General features: G+C 39.2%; 1 protein-coding gene across 3 annotated transcripts in view; it reads left to right on the top strand.

Moving 5' to 3' along the window:
- The window catches only part of RFWD2 (ring finger and WD repeat domain 2), a 230,128-nt gene that overhangs the window by 178,334 nt on the left and 29,101 nt on the right, over positions 1 to 22,693 (top strand). For all 3 annotated transcript variants that reach the window (XM_018060630.1, XM_018060631.1, XM_018060629.1), the window contains one exon: positions 1,905 to 2,065. In XM_018060630.1, coding sequence (XP_017916119.1) covers positions 1,905 to 2,065 — 161 coding nt within the window. The remainder of the gene's footprint in view (positions 1 to 1,904; positions 2,066 to 22,693) is intronic.

Raw genomic sequence — 22,693 nt, 5'->3', positions numbered from 1 at the left:
GTTATTCTAGGACTCTCATTGTTGATAATTTGTACAAATGTAAATTAGAAATATGAAAATCAAATTTGGTACTGTTGAAATGCTTTTAATACATTTGATTCCTGAGTATATGAACTTCCATTAGTATTTTAAAATGACGTGGCCTTTATTCAGTAAAATTAACTATCTCTACACATATATACGTGAACCACGAACTTCCAGATGTTCAAGCTGGTTTTAGAAAAGGCAGAGGAACCAGAGATCAAAGTGCCAACATCTGCCGGATCATGGAAAAAGCAAGAGAGTTCCAGAAAAACGTCTATTTCTGCTTCATTGACTATGCCAAAGCCTTTGACTGTGTGGATCACAATAAACTGTGGAAAATTCTGAAAGAGATGGGAATACCCGACCACCTGACCTGCCTCTTGAGAAACCTATATGCAGGTTAGAAAGCAACAGTTAGAACTGGACATGGAACAACAGACTGGTTCCAAATAGGAAAAGGAGTACATCAAGGCTGTATATTGTCACCCTGCTTATTTAACTTCTATGCAGAGTACATCATGAGAAACGCTGGGCTGGAAGAAGCACAAGCTGGAATCAAGATTTCCAGGAGAAATCTCAATAACCTCAGATATGCAGATGACACCACCCTTATGGCAGAAAGTGAAGAGGAATTAAAAAGCCTCTTGATGAAAGTGAAAGAGGAGAGTGAAAAAGTTGGCTTAAAGCTCAACATTTAGACAACTAAGATCATGGCATCTGGTCCCATACTTCATGGGAAATAAATGGGGAAACAGTGGAAACAGTGTCAGACTTTATTTTTTGGGGCTCCAAAATCACTGCAGATGGTGACTGCAGCCATGAAATTAAAAGACACTTACTCCTTGGAAGTAAAGTTATGACCAACCTAGATAGCATATAAAAAAGCAGAGACATTACTTTGCCAACAAAGGTCCGTCTAGTCAAGGCTACGGTTTCTCCAGTGGTCATGTGTGGATGAAACTGTGAGTTGGACTGTGAAGAAAGCTGAGCACCGAAGAATTGATACTTTTGAGCTGTGGTGTTGGAGAAGACTCTTGAGAGTCCCTTGGACTGCGAGGAGATCCAACCACTCCATCCTAAAGGAGATCAGTCCTGGGTGTTCATTGGAAGGACTGATGCTGAGGCTGAAACTCCAATACTTTGGCCACCTCATGCGAAGAGTTGACTCACTGGAAAAGACTGATGCTGGGAGGGATTGGGGGCAGGAGGAGAAGGGGACGACAGAGGATGAAATGGCTGGAATGCATCACCGAGTCAATGGACGTGAGTCTGAGTGAACTCCGGGAGTTGGTGATGGACAGGGAGGTCTGGCGTTCTGCGATTCATGGGGTCGCAAAGAGTCAGACATGACTGAATCAGCGAACTGAACTGAACATGTGTATGAACCTAAACCTTGTCAAAGCAAATTTCTTACTTTGACAGACTGTTCAATCTATAGGTTTGTAGGCCACTCAACTTTTGTTAGGAAATCGGAGATGAGTTTTGTAGATTATTAAAATCTGCATTTATAAGTGCTACAACATTTTTCCCCCCTAGACAGAAATCTTTTTAAACGTACTTTAAAGATTATATTGTAATAACAAATTTCTGGTTCTCCTCTAGATCTCTGTTAAAAATGATTTTTATATCAATATTGTTAAATCATTTCACAATGATTATGTCTTTAGGTTAGGAAAATGTACATTTTTTCCCTAGGAATCCTGTTTTCACATGATTCCCAAGAAGTCCTGTGCTCTGGTCTTTCATATTTTACCATAAAAGATTATTAGTCTCTGAACTTAAATGTTGAATAATAGTGAACTTATGAAGTCCTAATACTTAGTTCTTCCATTCTAAACCAAAAAAGATATTTTAAAATAATTATTAAATTTCTTTTTTAGGAAGCGAGAACAACTCTCTTTACCTGTACTATAAAGGACTTTCTAAGACTTTGCTAACTTTTAAGTTTGACACAGTCAAAAGCGTTCTGGACAAAGACCGAAAAGAAGATGACACAAATGAATTTGTTAGTGCCGTGTGCTGGAGGGCACTTCCAGATGGGGTGAGTTTGTGTATCAGTTTTTCCACCTTGGTTTCTCGTATGATACATTATGTTTATATATACACAGGTGAGCCTTTTAAGTTTAAAATATAAATTGTTGCATATATTTTCTTTTTTTGCTCAGTATTACATCACCATTTTAGAAAGTAGTAATTGAATTGTCACTACAGGAACAGTAACTGAAATGTTACATCATGCTTACATGATGTCTCTCCTGTGTACCCATAGCATCATATGCATACCTCTGTTACATCATTATCAGATTATCTCTGTATCTCTCCTACAGGACTGGAAATTTATCCAGGAAACATACTGTGTCTTATTTCCCTTTTTAATCACTTGCAGTATAGGTTAAATAAACATTCAGCTGAACCTGGTATTATATTAGGAGGAAGAAGTTTGATGTGGATAAAGGAGAGTGGCTTATATGCATACCTAGTTAAGTACTATTTCAGGGCAGAATTTCTCTATACAAAATACATTTATATGAGAATATTTAAACACATTTTATTTCTTAACAAGAAAGTTGAATTTCCAGGTTGCCCAAAAAAGTTTCCTCAAACTTATCATTCAGTTATGCATTTTAAAGTACAAGCTTTCTCATAAGTTCTATGAAGAAGTAACCGTTTTTATTGTCTTGATTTTGTAAATGTTAGTCATCTGTTAATGTCTCTTTCTTTAAATAACATTTTAGGTATATACTTATTTTTATTTTTGACACAAAAAATTCTACTTGATAGGTACTTTAAGACTTCTGAGTTCTTGTACAGTTTACATAGATGTATTCAAGCCATCTTGTTTAAAGTTCTGTAACTCAGCTTCAGTTTTGGTAGTGGCAGACAAGATGATTTGGACCAACCCTTCCTCTCAGCAGAACTAGAAAAGTTAGACGAAGTATATGTATTTTAAAACCAAAACCGGTTTTAAGTCATTGGAAAATAAACAAGATAGAAAAGAATTAGCAGTCTAGGAATGTGAGCCTGGCTTTTGAATATTCTTTCTCCGCTGGGTGCATTTGCCAGTTTTGGTGGAATGTCTGAGAATACTTGGTAGCTTCGTGGGATCACAGGGAATGCAGTCTAGTACTCACCACCGTATGGGTGAACTCACTTTGGTCTTGGTACCCAAAGGGCTCTAGTCTAGAGTAAACCAGTCGAAGATAAGCCCCCAGTGATTTTGCAACTCAGTTTCAGGTCACATCAATCCTGAATAAATTGAGGCTATCATGGATTGCTGGGGTTCACAAGATGTAAAATTAAATCCTCTCTTTAAGAAGGCCTTCAAAAGAAGATCACCTAAGAATTTTATTCTTTTCCAAAATTGCAAATATAATAACTAGACACAATAAAATGTAAACAGACATAGGAGAGGCAAGATGACATGAGTAAATTTAGCGTAGGAATTGGACAAGAGAAACAAAATCACAGCAACTCTGTGTATTATCAGACATAGCCTGGAATAACCATACTGACAAAATGAAAGACAAGGTTGAAAATTTCAATTGGGAAATAAAAAGTAGTTTTAAAATGAAAATTCTAGAACTAAGAAAATATAGTTACCAAAATTAGGAACTTAGTGGATGGGTTGAATGGAAGATGAGGCACAGTTCAAAAGAGAAGTAGTGAACTTGTAGCATAGTTAGAAGAAAATATACAAAAGCAAGCATGGAGAGACAAAAAATGATGGAAAAAAAGGAGGTAGAAGTTGAAGTAAGAAAGTTGACGCTCAGTCGTGTCAGACTCTGCAACCTCATTGACTGCAGCCCACTAGGCTCCTGCCCATGGAATTTTCCAGACAATACTGGAGTGGGTTGCCATTTCCTCCTACAGGGGATCTTCCCCACTCAGAATTCAAACCCACATCTCTTGCACCTCCTACATTGACAGGTGGATTATTTACCACTGTGCTATGTGGGAAACCCCAAAACAGATATTAGAAAGGATTATTGTTGATAAAGCTTTACATCATTGATGAAAGACATTAAGGCAGAGATTCAGTAAACTTTCTTACCCCAGGGAATAAATGACTTGAAACCTATATTGTGAGTAAAGATTTAATATCAGATCTAGACCCTGAACATACATAGATGGGCATGAAAATCTGACCTTGGGTCCGCCTTCTTATAGCACTTTGCTGTGGAAATAAGCTGTATTAAGACAAATAGGGAATGTTATGTGTTAGGAGCTATTTATCTCTCAATTTTACTCTGAAACCTCATCTATCACATTGCTTCTGAACTGAGAGAACTGTGAGTTGACATACTGGCCTTACATCTGTGCAGTGTGAACAGTATAAGACTGGCAGGAAACCAAGGTACCTCTCTGTGTTGAAGTGAACCACCTGCATCTCAGCTGTCCTTGGCAACTGTGCTCACTTTCTGTGGTTTGGGGAGAGATCCAAGAAGCTATGCATGGTTTTGAAGATGCTGTGCACACTGAATATCCTATCTTATATCCTTCTATAAAGCTAACAAAGTGCTAGATTTAAAACTAATTGTGTCTAATCCTGTGACCCTTGCTGATGGTGGCACACATCTTATTAAAACTCCTGAAAAAATAAAATGAGAGATTCTTAAAGCAGAGAAAAGCTGTCTTTAAAGAGTGGGTAATTGAACTGACAACATCTCAATGAAACAATAGAAATCAAAAGATAGTGGAGCCAGATATTCAGTGTGTGAAGGAAAAATACCTGCCAATCTAGCATTCCGTGTCCAGTAAATGAAGACTTTTAGATAAATAAGAATGAAGCATTTGCCACCAGCAGAAAATTTTCTACACTAAAGAAAATCTTAAAGGATATTCTTAAAGCAGAAGGAAAAAAAAATGCAGAAGATGGAAGGTCAGAGTTGCAGAAAGGAATGGAAAGCAATAGAAATGGTAAACGTGCAGTGAATCTAGACGCATGTTGACTGTATAAAGCAGTGGTGTCTGTTGGACATAATACACACATAGAATTAAGTACTTGACAGTAATAAGTCAGAAGAATAAATGTGATTAAAGTCTCTCAAGCCCTTGCTTTATCAAGGAAGGTGGCAAAAGAACTAATTAATATTAGACAGAAAGCGTGCATATTATAGTTCATAGGATAACCTCCAAAGTAGGTTCTTAAAGTCTACTTTTTCTTCTAGGCTTATAATATTTGCTTTTAATTCCTTCCATTTAAAGTCAGAATATGTCTAAAATTGTTTGTTTTAATCTGAGGGACAGTACTTTGTCCTTTCTCTTTTTCTATCTTCCTAATACCTTCCCTATGTCTAAAAGCACATCAGAGTCTTCTGTCCTTCGTTCTTCTGTTAGTGGCTTTAGCATTTCTACTGTTAAAGTGCCACAACCTCTTGTACCGCATTTAATCTTCAAAAGGGTTGTAAGATAAGTTTGAACTGTATCAAAAATACTTTTTTCTTTTTTTTAGAAGGATTTTTTATTATACAACATAGCTTCTCTCTAGGATACCTAGAAATGGTAATATTTATACTAATGAAGAATGCAGAATTCTTCATTTTATATTTTGTTTTTACTGTATAATTTTAATTCATGTGAATATATTTTAATTAAACTTTAGTAATTTAGAATTATTGACATATGAATATTCTGTTATTGCCAGATTCTTAGGATTTTAACCCCCAAGAGTTAATCTTATTTTATTGCCTATTTTGGTATAAATGTCATGATTTTTTTAAAAGAGGGGAATCTGTATGAAATAACTGCTTGAAATACCACTTACCACTCTACTTTTATTTAGACTTTGAAATTTAATTTTCCCCATTAGTTGGTTTTTAAATATAAATGAAGTGAGCTTGATCATATGTTTAACTTGCTATAATAAAAAAAAATTACTATCCATTTATTTGAAAAAGCAATTGTAAAGTCTAAAACTGTGTACTTGAATGTAGTATATCCATATATGATTGAACATCCAGGTATATTCCAAGCTATGAAATAGTGTGGTTTATTTCCATGTATAACAGTCAGCTATATACATTTGATCATAGAGAATGGTGGGCTAGTGGACTATAATTTCAATTCATTTTGTGACTCTTCTTCCTTGAAAAGTACCACATAATTTATTTTAACCTCTTGTATCCCAGTGTAGTAATGTTTGCTGTCTGATACTTATCGGACAAGCCATTACCTGGATCTGTTCATGTTAGTTCTAGTTTCAGCCTTTCTTCTAAAATATTCTATTTATTCACAATTTCTAGTAAGTATTCATATGGACTAACATAAAGTTTATTTCTTTGTTCCCTTCCTTCCTCCTAAAAGACATTAGTGATATGATTAGTTTAAGTAATTATCCTTAAACTAATTTAGAGTTGATTCCAAAGAAGGTTCTTTTGCAGCTGTGTATTAGGCGAGTGGGGAGTCAGAGTGAATTTCCTTGGCAAGCGTATCAGTAGAGAATACTGTCATCATCTTGAAACATTGCATAGGTTTTGATTTTTGTTTTCTTCCCCAAATAGTTACAGTAGCTTATTATTGAAAGAAACCATTAGTAATGAATACATGTATATTTTAGAGAATTTAGAATAACAACAACAACAAAAATATGTTATCACTTTCCCCAGAAATAACTAATATGGGCATTTAAATATAGTCAACATGTAATTTTTTCCATTCATAGGAACTTTTTCCCCCAATAGCCGTGAATATTTTGTATGTTATCATGTATTCTTTACCTTTTGCCTTTGTCATGAACATTTCCCAGATATAAATATATTTTGAAAAGAGAGTTTTCAGTGGTTCCATATTATTCTAGTCTAAGGATTTACCATAAGTGGTATACCATTATTTTGCTCAAGGTACTTTACTTTTTACTACTGTAAATAATGCTTGAATATTTTTTAGTAAATCTTTAAATTTCTAATTAATTCTTTAGGAGAGAACTTTAGAGATTTATTCATTTGAAGGAAATGGATAGCTTTAAGGTTTTTGATTTAGCTTTAAGATTAAAATTGGTAGATTGCCTTATAGTACCGTCGATTTCCATTTGGTCCTGCACAGAGAAAGTTCAGGTATTTCAGTTTGACCATACCCATAAAACATGGACTATAATGCCAGCATCTTTGCCAGTTAGAAAATAATCTTGTTAGTAAAAGAATCTTTATTAGTTGTTTCCATAAACAGTTTTCTAAAACATTTTGATTTTTTACAAATCGCATGTTTATGTACTGAAAAGTTTTTCCTTTTTTAAGAAATTCTTGCTTGAACAGGAAATTCAATGCAACTAAGATATTTTATAATCATAGTCCTTTGGCAATTTGATGTTAGTAATTTATATCTATTCCATTATCCTGTACATCCCACATCTACCTTAAAAGTAATGCTATAGAGCGAAAGTAAATTTTGGAATGATATTGTTTATTTCTGTTGTATCTTTATCATCACTGCTTTATTCAGACACTGAAAGTTAGGTAAAGGAGCCTATATATGTCCTATATCTGTGGATCAATTTTGTGGCATATCTCTTATCTGAAACTGTTGGTATGAAATATAAACTGTTTCAAATTTATACTGAATATAATTTAACAGAAGGCAAATTACTTTCTGCTAAATAATCGTATCTGTGTAAAGGGACAGTATATTTTTGTTGACCTTGGCGGACCTTGCCTCAAGGCCAACCTTGAGTCCATGATGACTCCTACTGAGGCTGTAGGTCATACATAATCATCTAGTCCTGAGTCACCAATTACAAACAGATATCTGCTAATGAAAGACAAACCTTTTGAAGGATACTTAAAGACTCTCGTAGGTCTTCAAAAGTGACAAATGTGTATATATATACTATATCCTCAGAAAAAGCTTTAGCTAGTTATTGAAGGGTTAAGGGTGGATTTTCCTCTTGTGGCTTGAAACACCAGGAGTCATATTGAAACTTTTTATAACTCAGTAGTAAAGGATGTCAGACTAATGATATCCCTAACTTCCCTTCGTGAAACCAGGTCCAGCAAGACTTGGCATGGAAATTTGTTAACAGTGTTATCACCCATACTGTGCAAAGTTATAACTATATTAGGCAGGGGCATCTTTTTTTAGTCATATAATAAAATATATTCTTACTTCTTACAAATAAAACTTTATATAATGAAACATTTATTATAAAATGTTTTTAACTAAAACGTTGTGTTCTTATGGAAATTTTTTCTTTACCTAAATCTGTCATAATTCCTATCCATTAAAAATATTTCCTGAATGAATAAATACACTGCTTTGTACTGTTATTTGTGTTCACGTCTCCTGTCCTCTGCTAGTCTGTAACCTCATTGGAAACATAGTGTACAGAACAAGGGCAAAGACTATGGACTCAGAGCACTCAGGTTCAAGTCAGATTTTACACTTACGAGATCTTTGACCTTGCTCAAGTGCCTTAACTTACTGTGCTTCAATTTCTTCATCTTTAAAATGCTAATGATAATAATGACCTACCTTTAGACTTAAATTGAAGAAAGTAGGGAAAACCGCTAGACCATTCAGGTATGACCTAAATCAAATCCCTTATGATTATATACTGGAAGTGAGAAATAGATTTAAGGGACTAGATCTGATAGATAGAGTGCCTGACGAAATATGGAATGAGGTTTGTGACACTGTACAGGAGACAGGGATCAAGACCATCCCCAAGAAAAAGAAATGCAAAAAGGCAAAATCGCTGTCTGAGGAGGCCTTCCAAATAGCTAAGAAAAGAAGAGAATCCAAAAGCAAAGGAGAAAAGGAAAGATCAGTTCAGTTCAGGTCAGTCGCTCATCGTGTCCGACTCTTTGTGACCCCATGAATTGCAGCACACCAGGCCTCCCTGTCCATCACCATCTCCCGGAGTTCACTCAGACTCATGTCCATCGAGTCCGTGATGCCATCCAGCCATCTCATCCTCTGTCGTCCCCTTCCCCTACTGCCCCCAATCCCTCCCAGCATCAGAGTCTTTTCCAATGAGTCAACTCTTCGCATCAGGTGGCCAAAGTACTGGAGTTTCAGCTTCAGCATCATTCCTTCCAAAGAAATCCCAGGGTTGATCTCCTTCAGAATGGACTGGTTGGATCTCCTTGCAGTCCAAAGGACTCTCAAGAGTCTTCTCCAACACCACAGTTCAAAAGCATCAATTCTTCGGCACTCAGCCTTCTTCACAGTCCAACTCTCACATCCATACATGACCACAGGAAAAACCGTAGCCTTGACTAGATGGACCTTAGTCAGCAAAGTAATGTCCATGCTTTTGAATATGCTATCTAGGTTGCTCATAACTTTTCTTCCAAGCAGTAAGCATCTTTTCATGGCTGCAGTCACCATCTGCGGTGATTTTGGAGCCCAAAAAAATAAAGTCTGACACTGTTTCCACTGTTTCCCCATCTATTTCCCATGAAGTGATTGGACGGATGCCATGATCTTCGTTTTCTAAATGTTGAGCTTTAAGCCAACTTTTTCACTCTCCTCTTTCACTTTCATCAAGAGGCTTTTTAGTTCTTGACTTTCTGCCATAAGGGTGGTGTCATCTGCATATCTGAGGTTATTGATATTTCTCCCAGCAATCTTGATTCCAGCTTGTGTTTCTTCCAGTCCAGCATTTCTCACGATGTACTCTGCATAGAAGTTAAATAAGCAGGGTGACAATATACAGCCTTGATGTACTCCTTTTCCTATTTGGAACCAGTCTGTTGTTCCATTTGCAGTTCTAACTGTTGCTTCCTGACCTGCATACAGATTTCTAAAGAGGCAGGTTAGGTGGTCTGGTATTCCCATCTCTTTCAGAATTTTCCACATTTTATTGTGATTCACACAGTCAAAGGCTTTGGCATAGTCAATAACGCAGAAATAGATGTTTTTCTGGAACTCTCTTGCTTTTTCCATGATCCAGCGAATGTTGGCAATTTGATCTCTGGTTCCTCTGCCTTTTCTAAAACCAGCTTGAACGTCAGGAAGTTCACAGTTCACGTATTGCTGAAGCCTGGCTTGTAGAATTTTGAGCATTTCTTTACTAGCGTGTGAGATGAGTGCAACTGTGCGGGAGTTAGAGCATTCTTTGGCATTGCCTTTCTTTGGGATTGGAATGAAAACACCTTTTCCAGTCCTGTGGCCACTGCTGAGTTTTCCAAATGTGCTGGCATATTGAGTGCAGCACTTTCACAGCATCATCTTTCAGGATTTGAAATAGCTCAACCATCATTCCATCACCTCCACTAGCTTTGTTTGTAGTGATGCTTCCTAAGGCCCACTTGACTTCACATTCCAGGATGTCTGGCTCTAGATTAGTGATCACATCATCATGACTATCTGGGTCGTGAAGATCTTTTTTGTACAGTTCTTCTGTGTATTCTTGCCACCTCTTCTTAATATCTCCTGCTTCTGTTAGGTCCATACCATTTCTGTCCTTTATTGAGCCCATCTTTGCATGAAATGTTCCCTTGGTATCTCTAATTTTCTTGAAGAGATCTCTAGTCTTTCCCATTCTGTTGTTTTCCTCTATTTCTTTGCATAGATCACTGAAGAAGGCTTTCTTACTTCTTCTTGCTATTCTTTGGAACTCTGCATTCAGATGCTTATATCTTTCCTTTTCTCCTTTGCTTTTTGCTTCTCTTCTTTTCACAGCTATTTGTAAGGCCTCCCCAGACACCCAGTTTGCTTTTTTGCATTTCTTTTCCATGGGGATGGTCTTGATCCCTGTCCCCTGTACAATGTCACGAACCTCATTCCATAGTTCGTCAGGCACTCTATCAGATCTAGGCCCTTAAATCTATTTCTCACTTCCACTGTATAATCCTAAGGGATTTGATTTAGGTAATACCTGAATGGTTTAGAGGTTTTCCCTACTTTCTTCAATTTAAGTCTGAATTTGGCAATAAGGAGTTCATGATCTGAGCCACAGTCAGCTCCTGGTCTAGTTTTTGTTGACTGTATACAGCTTCTCCATCTTTGGCTGCAGAGAATATAATCAATCTGATTTCGGTGTTAACCATCTGGTGATGTCCATGTGTAGAGTCTTCTCTTGTGTTGTTGGAAGAGGGTGTTTGCTATGACCAGTGCGTTTTCTTGGCAAAACTCTATTAGTCTTTGCCCTGCTTCATTCTGCATTCCAAGGCCAAATTTGCCTGTTACTCCAGGTGTTTCATGACTTCCTACTTTTGCATTCCAGTCCCCTATAATGAAAAGGACATATTTTTGGGGTGTTAGTTCTAAAAGGTCTTGTAGGTCTTCATAGAACCATTCAACTTCAGCTTCTTCAGCATTACTGTTTGGGGCACAGATTTGGATAACTGTGATATTGAATGGTTTGCCTTGGAGACGAACAGAGATCATTCTGTCGTTTTTTAGATTGCATCCAAGTACTGAATTTTGGACTCTCTCGTTGACCATGATGGCTACTCCATTTCTTCTGAGAGATTCCTGCCTGCAGTAGTAGATGTAATGGTCATCTGAGTTAAATTCACCGATTCCAGTCCATTTTAGTTCGCTGATTCCTAGAATGTCGACGTTCACCCTTGCCATCTCTTGTTTGACCACTTCCAATTTGCCTTGATTCATGGACCTGACATTCCAGGTTCCTATGCAATATTGCTCTTTACAGCATCGGATCTTGCTTCTATCACCAGTCTCATGCACAACTGGGTATTGTTTTTGTTTTGGCTCCATCCCTTCATTCTTTCTGGAGTTATTTCTCCATTGATCTCCAGTAGCATACTGGGCACCTAATATCCTGGGGAGTTCCTCTTTTGGTGTCCTATCATTTTGCCTTTTCATGCTGTTCATGGGGTTCTCAATGAAGTGGTTTGCCATTCCCTTCTCCAGTGGACCACGTTCTGTCAGACCTCTCTACCATGACCCTCCCGTCTTGGGTTGCCCCGCAGGCATGGCTTGGTTTCATTGAGTTAGACAAGGCTGTGGTCCTAGTGTGAATAGATTGACTAGATGTGTCTGCCCTCTGATGCCCTCTTGCAACACCTACCATCTTACTTGGGTTTCTCTTACGTTGAGCATGGGGTATCTCTTCACTGCTGCTCCAGCAAAGCACAGCCCGCTGCTCCTTACTTTGGAGGAGGGGTCCTTACCGCTGCGGTTCCTGACCTTCAAAGTGGGATAGCTCCATTAGGCCTTCCTGCGCCTGCGCAGCCACCGCTCCTGGGTTGCTCCTCCCTGCAGCCAGCCCTTCCCTCCAGTGTGTGTGGCTCTTCCCAGGTGCCGCCCCTGGCCTCGGGCTCGGGGTGGCTCCTCAGGGTCACCGCCCCTGGCATTGGGCGAGAGGCAGCTTCTCCCAGCCGCCCCTGACCTCGGACGCAAGGTATCTCCACCCAGCCGCCCATGACCTCGGATGCGGGGTGTCTCCTCCCGGCCACCCCTGACTTCGGACCGGGGTGTCTCCTCCCGGTCGCCACTGGCCTGGGACGCAGGGTAGCTCCTCCTGGCCGCCGCCCTGTCCTCGGACGCGGGGTGTCTCCTCCCGGCCGCCCCTGACCTCGGATGCAGCGTAGCTCCTCTAGGGTGTTACTGCGCCAAAACAGCCTGGCACTCTAGGCCGCTGCCCCTGACCTCGGACGCGGGGTGTCTCCTCCCGGCCGCCCCTGACCTTGGACGTGGGGTGTCTCCTCCCGGCAGCCCCTGACCTTGGACGCAGGGTAGCTCCTCCCGGCCACCCCTGACCTCGGACCGGGGTGTCTCCTCCCGGTCGCCACTGGCCTGGGACGCAGGGTAGCTCCTCCTGGCCGCCGCCCTGTCCTCGGACGCGGGGTGTCTCCTCCCGGCCGCCCCTGACCTCGGATGCAGCGTAGCTCCTCTAGGGTGTTACTGCGCCAAAACAGCCTGGCACTCTAGGCCGCTGCCCCTGACCTCGGACGCGGGGTGTCTCCTCCCGGCCGCCCCTGACCTTGGACGTGGGGTGTCTCCTCCCGGCAGCCCCTGACCTTGGACGCAGGGTAGCTCCTCCCGGCTGCTGCCCTCTCCTCGGACGCAGGGTGTCTTCTCCCGGCCGCCCGTGACCTCGGACGCGGGGTGTCTCCTCCTGGCCGCCGCCCCTGACCTCGGACGCGGGGTAGCTCCTCCCGGCCACCACTGACCTCCGATGCAGGGTAGCTCCTCTCGGCCGTTCCTGCGCTGTAGCAGCCTGGCACTCTAGACCGCTGCCCCTGACTTGGGACGTGGGGTAGCTCCTCTCGCCTGCGCTCAGTGCGCCGGCCGGCCCTCGCAGCCGCCTGCGCTCAGTGCGCCGGCCGGCCCTCGCAGCCGCCTGCGCTCAGTGCGCCGGCCGGCCCTCGCAGCCGCCTGCGCTCAGTGCGCCGGCCGGCCCTCGCAGCCGCCTGCGCTCAGTGCGCCGGCCGGCCCTCGCAGCCGCCTGCGCTCAGTGCGCCGGCCGGCCCTCGCAGCCGCCTGCGCTCAGTGCGCCGGCCGGCCCTCGCAGCCGCCTGCGCTCAGTGCGCCGGCCGGCCCTCGCAGCCGCCTGCGCTCAGTGCGCCGGCCGGCCCTCGCAGCCGCCTGCGCTCAGTGCGCCGGCCGGCCCTCGCTTAAATGTAGAGTTCCAAAGAATAGCAAGGAGAGATAAGAAAGCCTTCCTCAATGATCAATACAAAGAAATAGAGGAAAACAATAGAATGGGAGAGACTAGAGATCTCTTCAAGAAAATTAGAGATACCAAGAACAATTCATGCAGCGATGGGCTCGATAAAGGACAGAATGGTATGGACCTAACCAGAAGCAGGAGATATTAAGGAGAGGTGGCAAGAATACACAGAAGAACTGTACGAAAAAGATCTTCACGACCCAGATAATAATGATGATGTGATCATTCATCTAGAGCCAGACATCCTTGAATGTGAAGTCAAGTGAGCCTTAGGAAACATCACTACGTGCAAAGCTAGTGGTGGTGATGGAATTCCAGTTGAGCTATTTCAAATCCTAAAAGATGATGCTGTGAAAGTGCTGCACTCAATATGCCAGCAAATTCGGAAAACCCAGCAATGGCCAAAGAACTGGAAAAGGTCAGTGTCCATTCCAATCCCAAAGAAAGGCAATGCCAAAGAATGCTCAAACTATCGCACAATTGCACTCATCTCACACTCTAGTAATGCTCAAAATTCTCCAAGCCAGGCTTCAGCAATATATGAACCGTGAACTTCCAGATGTTCAAGCTGGTTTTAGAAAAGGCAGAGGAACCAGAGATCAAATTGCCAACATCTGCTGGATCATTGAAAAAGCAAAAGAGTTCCAGAAAAACATCTATTTCTGCTTTATTGACTATGCCAAAGCCTTTGACTGTGTGGATCACGATAAACTATGGAACATTCTGAAAGAGATGGGAATACCAGACCACCTGCTCTGCCTCTTGAGAAACCTATATGCAGGTCAGAAAGCAACAGTTAGAACTGGACCTGGAACAGCAGACTGGTTCCAAATAGGAAAAGCAGTATGTCAAGGCTGTATATTGTCACCCTGCTTGTTTAACTTCTATGCAGAGTACATCATGAGAAACGCTGGCCTGGGAGTAACACAAGCTGCAATCAAGATTTCCTGGAGAAATTTCAGTATCCTCAGATATGCAGATAACACCACCCTTATGGCAGAAAGTGAAGAGGAACTAAAAAGCCTCTTGATGAAAGGGAAAGAGGAGAGTGAAAAAGTTGGCTTAAAGCTCAACATTGAGAAAATGAAGATCATGGCATCCCATCCCATCACTTCATGCAAATAGATGGGGAAACAATGAAAACAGTGAGAGACTTTATTTTTTTGGGCTCCAAAATCACTGCAGAAGGTGCTTGCAGCCATGAAATTAAAAGACGCTTACTCCTTGGAAGTAAAGTTATGACCAACCTAAATAGCATATTAAAAAGCAGAGACATTACTTTGCCAACAAAGGTCTGTCTAGTCAAGGCTATGGTTTTTCCTGTGGTCATGTATGGATGTGAGAGTTGGACTATAAAGAGGGTTGAGCACCGAAGAATTGATGGTTTTGAACTGTGGTGTTGGAGAAGACTCCTGAGAGTCCCTTGGACTGCAAGGAGACCCAACCAGTCCATCCTAAAGGAAACCAGTCCTGGGGGTTCATTGGAAGCACTGATGTTGAAGCTGAAACTTCAGTACTTTGGCCACCTCATGCGAAGAGCTGACTCATTTGAAAAGACCCTGACACTGCGAAAGATTGAGGGTGGGAGGAGAAGGGGACAACAGAGAATGAGATGGTTGGATGGTATCACTGACTCAATGGACATGAAATTGAGTAAGCTCTGGGAGTTGGTGATGGACAGGGAGGCCTGGTGTGCTGCGGTTGATGAGATCACAAGGAGTTGGACATGACTGAGCGACTGAACTGAACTAGGGTTATTATAATGTTAAAATAAGTAAATGTATATAAAGGGTTTTAAATAGTGCAAATTATATGAGTGTTTGCTAGTAGTAACTTTCATTTTCTAGACTATCACTAATATGTCCATTGACCAAGAATGGATGAAGTTTTGGTACATATGTACAATGAAATTACATAGCCATAGGAAGGAATTTATCTGATTCAGTTCTAGTGAGGTGGATGAATCTAGAGCCTGTTATACAGAGTGAAGTGAGTCAGAAAAACAAATATTATTTATTAACGCATGTATATGAAGTCTAGAAAAATGGTACTGATGAACCTACTTACAGGGCTGGACTAGAGACAGAGACAATGGACTTGTGGACACAGGAGGGGAGGGAGAGGGCGGAGCCAACTGAGAGAGTAGCATTGACATGTGTTCAGTAGCATGTGTAAAGTAGCTAGCTGGTAGGAAGTTGCTGTATAGCACACGAAGCTCAGCTTAAGTGTTCTGTGATAACCTAGAGGGAAGGGATGGGATGAGGGGCGGAGTGAGAGGGAGGCTTAAGAGGAAGAGAATATATGTATACTTACGGCTGATTCATGTTGATGCTAGCAGAAAGCAACACCACATTGTAAAGCAGTTATCCTCCAATTAAAAAATTTTTTTAAAACCACTAGCCCTGAACAGATGGTGTGCACATAATGTATAATTAATATATAATTTTTGTAATGAATGATACAGTTCTTCAGCCTTGTCCTTTCACTAATTTGTTGCATAATTAATTAAATACTGTTTTTTGAAACCAAGGAGATACTGGAGTACAGGGGAGAGAGATTTCTAATACATAAAACTCAATGGTAGTATGAAGACTATATCAATTTAAGAAAAATAGTTTTCTTGATATTAACATTTTGGATACCTATGTAATTATTTCATAGTTACCATTTTGTCCTTGGGATATAATCTCCAGGCTCTTGCACATTTTCAAAACAATGAGCACATTAGAGTGTGTGCAGCTATGGAGGAATAGGTATTTATTATTTGTCCTTCCCTTTCTCCACTGCATTTGTAGTGCTTTACAATTCAGTCTTCTCTAAAAAAGCCTTACATAATATATCTATTTTCCAGTTTATATACGCTTTTATCCAAGAGATAGGCATTCACTCTCTGATTTAGTAAACACTGTGTATAGAGCATCAGATTCCACTAAACTTGGGAAGCTAAAGCATGTATGAAAAGCCAGTCTATGTCCATTAAAATGTAGAAGGCATCTATGATAAAATTTATTTATCACAGTGATTCTCAGACCTGACTGATCATCAGAATCACCTTGGAATCTTTCCAAAAAATGTATATAACAGAACAGCTCTCTTCTTAGACCCCTGAGTCTGTACCTTGGGGGAGGTGGGAAAGAGAGTAAAGATTCATATTTTGGAAAGTTCCCCAGGTCTCTATAGAAAATTATATGAACAGTCAGGTTTGGAAACAGATGATGTGTGTTACCACTGGAGATTTGTATGCATAGTAACCAGGAGGCATTAATGGTTCTCAAGCATCTGTTAAAGAGGGAATAATTGTAATTATGAATACCTAATGTCTGTTAGATTTTGCTACTTCTTATGCTTCTCAGGAAGAAACACACAAAAGAATAAGATGTCTTTTTTCTTTTATTCAATTTTTTAAAGCTACATTTAATATATATTGATTTCCCACCTTTACAAACTATTGCTCATCCTAAATTCTTCAATGAACACTGAGAAGACAACATAGATCTTTTTTTTCTTTCTTCTTTCCTTTCTTCATTTCTTTCTTTCCTTCCCTTTTATCTTTCCTTTCTTCTTTCCTCTAGCCAGATGGTTTATAACACTTTAAAAAAATTTTTCCTGACTGGAAGAGGGCCAATCTGAATGATCTCTTGTCTGTCTTGGGCATGGAAGGAAAGGAGATTCTGAACACGGACCCTGCCTTCCAGGAAGACTATGGCTTCCGTCTCTCCTAAGTGCCCCATTTATCCCTTAATGTCCAAACTAGATTTGGGTGGGAAAGTAGAAAACAGAGGAGACCAGAAGGCTGTGGAAAACGGAAGCAAACCTGTAGTTTATTTCTTCTCTAAATTACATTAAGTGTCAGTATCCCTTAACCTTAATGTCCACTGCTGTATGGACAGTTTCTATGAAAACATTTGTTACATTAGATATTTCATGGTGAAAATGTAATGAAATCAACAAAATGATTTGGTGGGTATGTATGGTGACATTTTAAATATTTTATTTTCCTGTTTATATGCACTGTAATGGAATTTGACCTATATTAGAATGATTATTATAATTTCTTTTTCTCATTAAATCCTTCTTTAAAAATAGTGTTTTTCCTTCTAAAATACACCAGTTTTGAAGAGTAGAATCACAGAAATATTTAAGTGACTTGATTATGGGTTTTATTTTGCTTTTTTAAAAGAAATTTATTGATATTAATTTCAGAGTACATTCTGAATGATGCCATTAGCCTATTAATAATTTTCATTATTACCCCACCATGTTTTAAAGTGTCCAAAATATTTTGAGATGGGAAGAAAATTTAACTTTGGTTTCTGAACGTTTATCTTTTATTTCCTATAAATTTCTGTAATATTAGTAGCACCCCACTAGAGTACTCTTGCCTGGAAAATCCCATGGACGGAGGAGCCTAGTAGGCTGCGGTCCATGGGGTCACGAAGAGTCGAACACGACTGAGTGTCTTCACTTTCACTTTTCACTTTCATGCATTGGAGAAGGAAATGACAACCCACTCCAGTGTTCTTGCCTGGAGAATCCCGGGGATGGCGGAGCCTGTTGGGGTGCCGTCTATGGGGTCGCACAGAGTCAGACACGACTGAAGCGACTTAGCAACAGCAGCAGCAGTAGAAGGAAAGAGAGTGAATGTTGGATATCATTTCCTTGACTTAAACATTTTTAACAAATACTGCTTGAATTGGTTTCATATGCTGAAGTGTACACAGTATATTAAAAAAAATTATTCTTTTCTAACTGAATAAAAATATATTTAACAATTACTTAAATCAGAGTTAACCAAAGACAGCAACTGTTTGAGAGAAAAGTGTTTCCTGCAGTCTATCCGAGGGAAAGAAATGTGATTTTGTATCTTACTTCCACAGTCCCACGTTAATTTCTATTGTTCTTATGACAGTCTTCTATACTGATGTGATCCTTGTGAAGGTTTGTGCCTTCCATATCTCTTACTCTCTTATATCTTAAATCCCATTTTAGGCAGCATTTCTTCCAAGTAAAGCTATCAGAAGTTGACATTGGCTAGTCCCAGGATGGTAGAAAAATAATTAACTGCTGAACATAGGAATAATTTGATTATGTAGAAAAGTCATTCATTATAATTGCTGTAAAGAAGCCATGTAATTTTGTGCCTGTTTATATTAGTCTTTTTTTTTTAATGTATATAAGAAGATCAGCTTCGATGAAAATAGATTTTTTTTTGTTTGAACTGTGATAGCCAAGCCAAAAATGAAGACGAGGCAGAAAATAAATCTAAATCATTTGTTTTTAATGACAGAGTATGTACATATTGTTGACAATTAAATAGGTGGTTAGTTATCTTTGTATTTGTCTTCAAGATCTTTGACTCTAATGAAAGTAGGGAGCTTTAGGGATAGATTTTGTATAGAAAGTCAATCTGACTTTAAGTATCTCAATTGAAAAAGATCATTTAGTATCTGAATCGGTAGTGGAAATGAAATCATCTGTTTGAAATTATTTTTCTAATGAAAGTCTCAATATAAATTTAGCCAAGGACAGGAATTTTAAAAGTGTGAGTAAAATATTTAGGCTCTCCAGAAATTGTGACATGACCTGATCTTAACAGTTAGGGACTTTCTAATTATTTAGTCTCAAATATTGAGTTTTTCTAAAATTTTGCCAGATTTCTTATATGTAGCTGACAGGTATGAAGACATGCCAATTTGGCATTCTACTTATGAACTGCTGTAGAAATTCCAATATATAGGCTATTGCTGTGATTTACTATATCATAGAAAATGTTGGATTAATTGTTATGTTTTATTAAGCACAGTTCTGTTCTTTGGCATTTTGTAAATTTAAAAGCAAATTTATTCACATATAAAGTTTTAACCATGAAAACTGGAGTCTTACAAATGTAAAATCAGGTTTTGGTATGTAATCTCAGCACAAATATGATCTCATTTTCTTTTTAATGTATCTTGAATCCATCATCCATTTATACTCCTGCTACTCTTCCACTTATCACTAGTTCAGGTTTTCGTTGTTCCCTGCAATTACTTCTCAGTAGTACCTGTGCTGCTTAAAATCCTTCAGTAGTGTCCCAGTGGTCATAAAATAAACTCTAAGCTTGATGTGATGTCTAACAACACCCTCCTTCTTCAGACTTCCCACCTACCTTTCCAGTATGGTCACCTGCCACTTGCATAGGCATATTTTATACTTCAGCAACATTGAATTGCTTGTAAATCTTCCAACACTTCTGATGGGTTTTTACGTTTGTTTCTCTGCATTTAACCTTTGTGCCTTTGACCTTGCAGTTCACTGAGCCCAGTTATTCTTTCACATACCTCTTTTTATTCTATATTGTAATGTCATTAGACTAGAGGTCCTTTCACTAAAGTGCTGGGTTTTGTAATCACAAAAGTAGTAGAGTGTTTATTGAGTGGATAACAGCCATTTGATTGATAACTGCCTAGCCCTACCTTTTGCCCATTGGTGAAATGATTTATATCATATTTAATATCCTTCAGGCTTTTGGAACACTTGATGACAGGGAGCTACTGAGTCACAAGGACGTCTATTATATTTTTCCTTAACTCAAAATCTTACCAAGTTGACTTTGGTAAAACTTGGTAAAAGAACAAGTTTGGTAAAAGATCAGCTCTTTTTGCCCCATCACCTCATAAACAGTAAATATCTCTAAATGTGTAATGTTCAAGAACTTGTGGCTTTGCTTAGAGCAAAGATCAACATTTTCTTTATTAATTTTCATTGTGTTAACTTGCTCTTTACTTCCAATTTACTTGACTCCTCTGGGGGTATAATATTACTTGAATATGTAGACAGGTCAAAACTGCTGATTTCATGTACTACTTACACTTTCAGGAGCTAGTTTAAAATATGGGAATAGGAGACTGAAAGAAAAGAGAAGAATAAGGCAATTACTAGTATATGTAAACTACACTAGTGTTTTACATATTCAGTTTTCCATTACATTTTGCTTATTTTAAATTCTTATAGATTTCCACTTGTGAAGTTAACTTAGAACTAACTAAATTTCTGTGAGCCACTAGTGTAATTCAAATACCAGTATGGAATATAATATCTTTTAACCAAATAAATGTATATAATATGGGTAAAAATAGCACCAATAACCTTTACATGTATAATCATGCTTATTGAACTCAAAAACTGTCATAGGCTAAAAAAGTCTTGTCCTGTTTACCTTGGTATTATGTTGGCCTTGCACTCAGTAAATGAAAACAGACAGACAAACAAGGAAGTCTTTCCTCTCTACTTCCCTCTCCCCAGCCCCTTGACCAAAAGTAGAAAGATGCCGATTTCTCCTTTCCCTTGAGTTCAACATTTATAGACAGGTTCCAGTATCTGCACTAGTGTTTTTCAAGGTATGGTCTACTGATCATCTGCTTCAGAATTACTAATAACCTGGTGTATGTATTTAACATGCAAATTTCTAAACCCCAGACTTATTAAGCCAGAATTTGAGGGAGAGACCCAGGAACCTCCATTACTTGTTGTTGTTTTTTCTTATGGGATGCATAATTCTCTTTCATTTTATCAAAAAAACCTAGAATTATAGGGAGAAAGATTTTCTATTCCGTCTTTTAATCAGTCTTGCTCTCACCTGTGGAAATGTATAGAGCTCCAAAAAGTGTTTTTAAAGTGTTTCTGACAATGGCCACCAGGGACCTCTTCTTCATCTCCCAGGATTAAGTAGGTACATCTCACACCCTTCCAGGAGCCACATTAGGAGGCCTTCTGAGGTTCCTTTGGAAGTTGGTTACTTCAGAAGCTATAAAGACCAACTGTGAGAGGAACATTGGGTATTGAGGTTCTAGTTGATCTCATTGCAAAAATAAAGGCTAGAACATTCTTGTATTGCTTGTGGTAAATCAGGATCTTAAAGCTGGAGTCGAAGATCTGACTCCCAAAGGCACCCTTATGTTTAATCAGCCTGGTTTGACTCAGTGCTTACCAATTTATTATGAAAGATGCAACTCAGAAACAGCCAAATGGGGGAAAGGCATAAGGAAAGGCAGAGGCAGGAGTGGTGAGGCAAGGGGCTTCCTCCATATGCTCTGGGCAAGCGTCTGAGTGCTGTGAGACACTGAGTTTTGAGGTTTGTTTCTCTTTATTTTCCTTGTAAGTATTTGTTGAATTTCACAAATTAAATTGTATCTAATCTTTTTTGTTCCAATTATTCATCAAAGAAAAGCTGTCTTTCGATGTCATATATATGTTTCATTTATCTCTGCATTTAGTCTCCTCATTCCTGTTTCTTCTCACTCCCTCTCCCCACCATAGATTACTTCTGATCCTGTTATATCTTTATAATCATTTCACAGAGGAATTCAGACAGAGTTAAACATTGCTTGTTACCTTTAATTAACCCAGAAAAGTTTCTTTCAAACTCAGTATTTTTGTGTAACTCTAGCTTGCATATTTGGCCATCATTAAAAATTAGAGGAAAATTTGATAAATATATTATATGAACTTGTCCATTATTTTATCTTTTTCACTTCAAATACCTTTATCTAATTTAAAGATTATATTTTACCCTCACTATTAAATATGTCCTTAAAAAATCCAATTCTAATTATAGAAAAAGTATAGTAGAGGAACTGATTCAAAGGTAGCTCAAATCCAAATTTAGTAGTAATTAGTTAGGAAGTCAGCCTTTAAAATAGTATGGAGGAATGGTAGACCTGGTTTTTAATTGTTACTCCTCCTCTGCTTCTTTAATGATTCCTATTTCCTCAAGTGTTTGATCTTAGGCATCCTATCTACACTGTTACTTCTGTTCAAGGTTTTCAAGAATCTAGAATAATTCTGTTTGTCCAACCTTATTTCTCTTGTTGTTTTTGTTTGTGTTTTAGCACAAAGCATCTGTTGGGAAGGTTTCTTCATTGTCCCAGACTATTCCTGTTTTTAACCTCTAGGCTTGTGCTGATGTTGTTCCTGTGTGTCTGTATTGCCTTGTCTTCCATATTGCCTCTGCCATTTATCTAAATCCTTTCATCCTGTCACAGCTCCAACCCCTGTTTTTCTATCCCTCTCCTATCCATTTCATCTCCCTGGTTTCTGGTTTCTGTGATGGTC

The sequence above is a fragment of the Capra hircus genome, chromosome 16 (assembly GCF_001704415.2).
Source record: "Capra hircus breed San Clemente chromosome 16, ASM170441v1, whole genome shotgun sequence".
NCBI classification, from domain to species: Eukaryota; Metazoa; Chordata; class Mammalia; order Artiodactyla; family Bovidae; genus Capra; species Capra hircus.
Note: the sequence above shows the minus strand (reverse complement) of the source record. Positions and strands in the feature narration are given on the sequence as shown.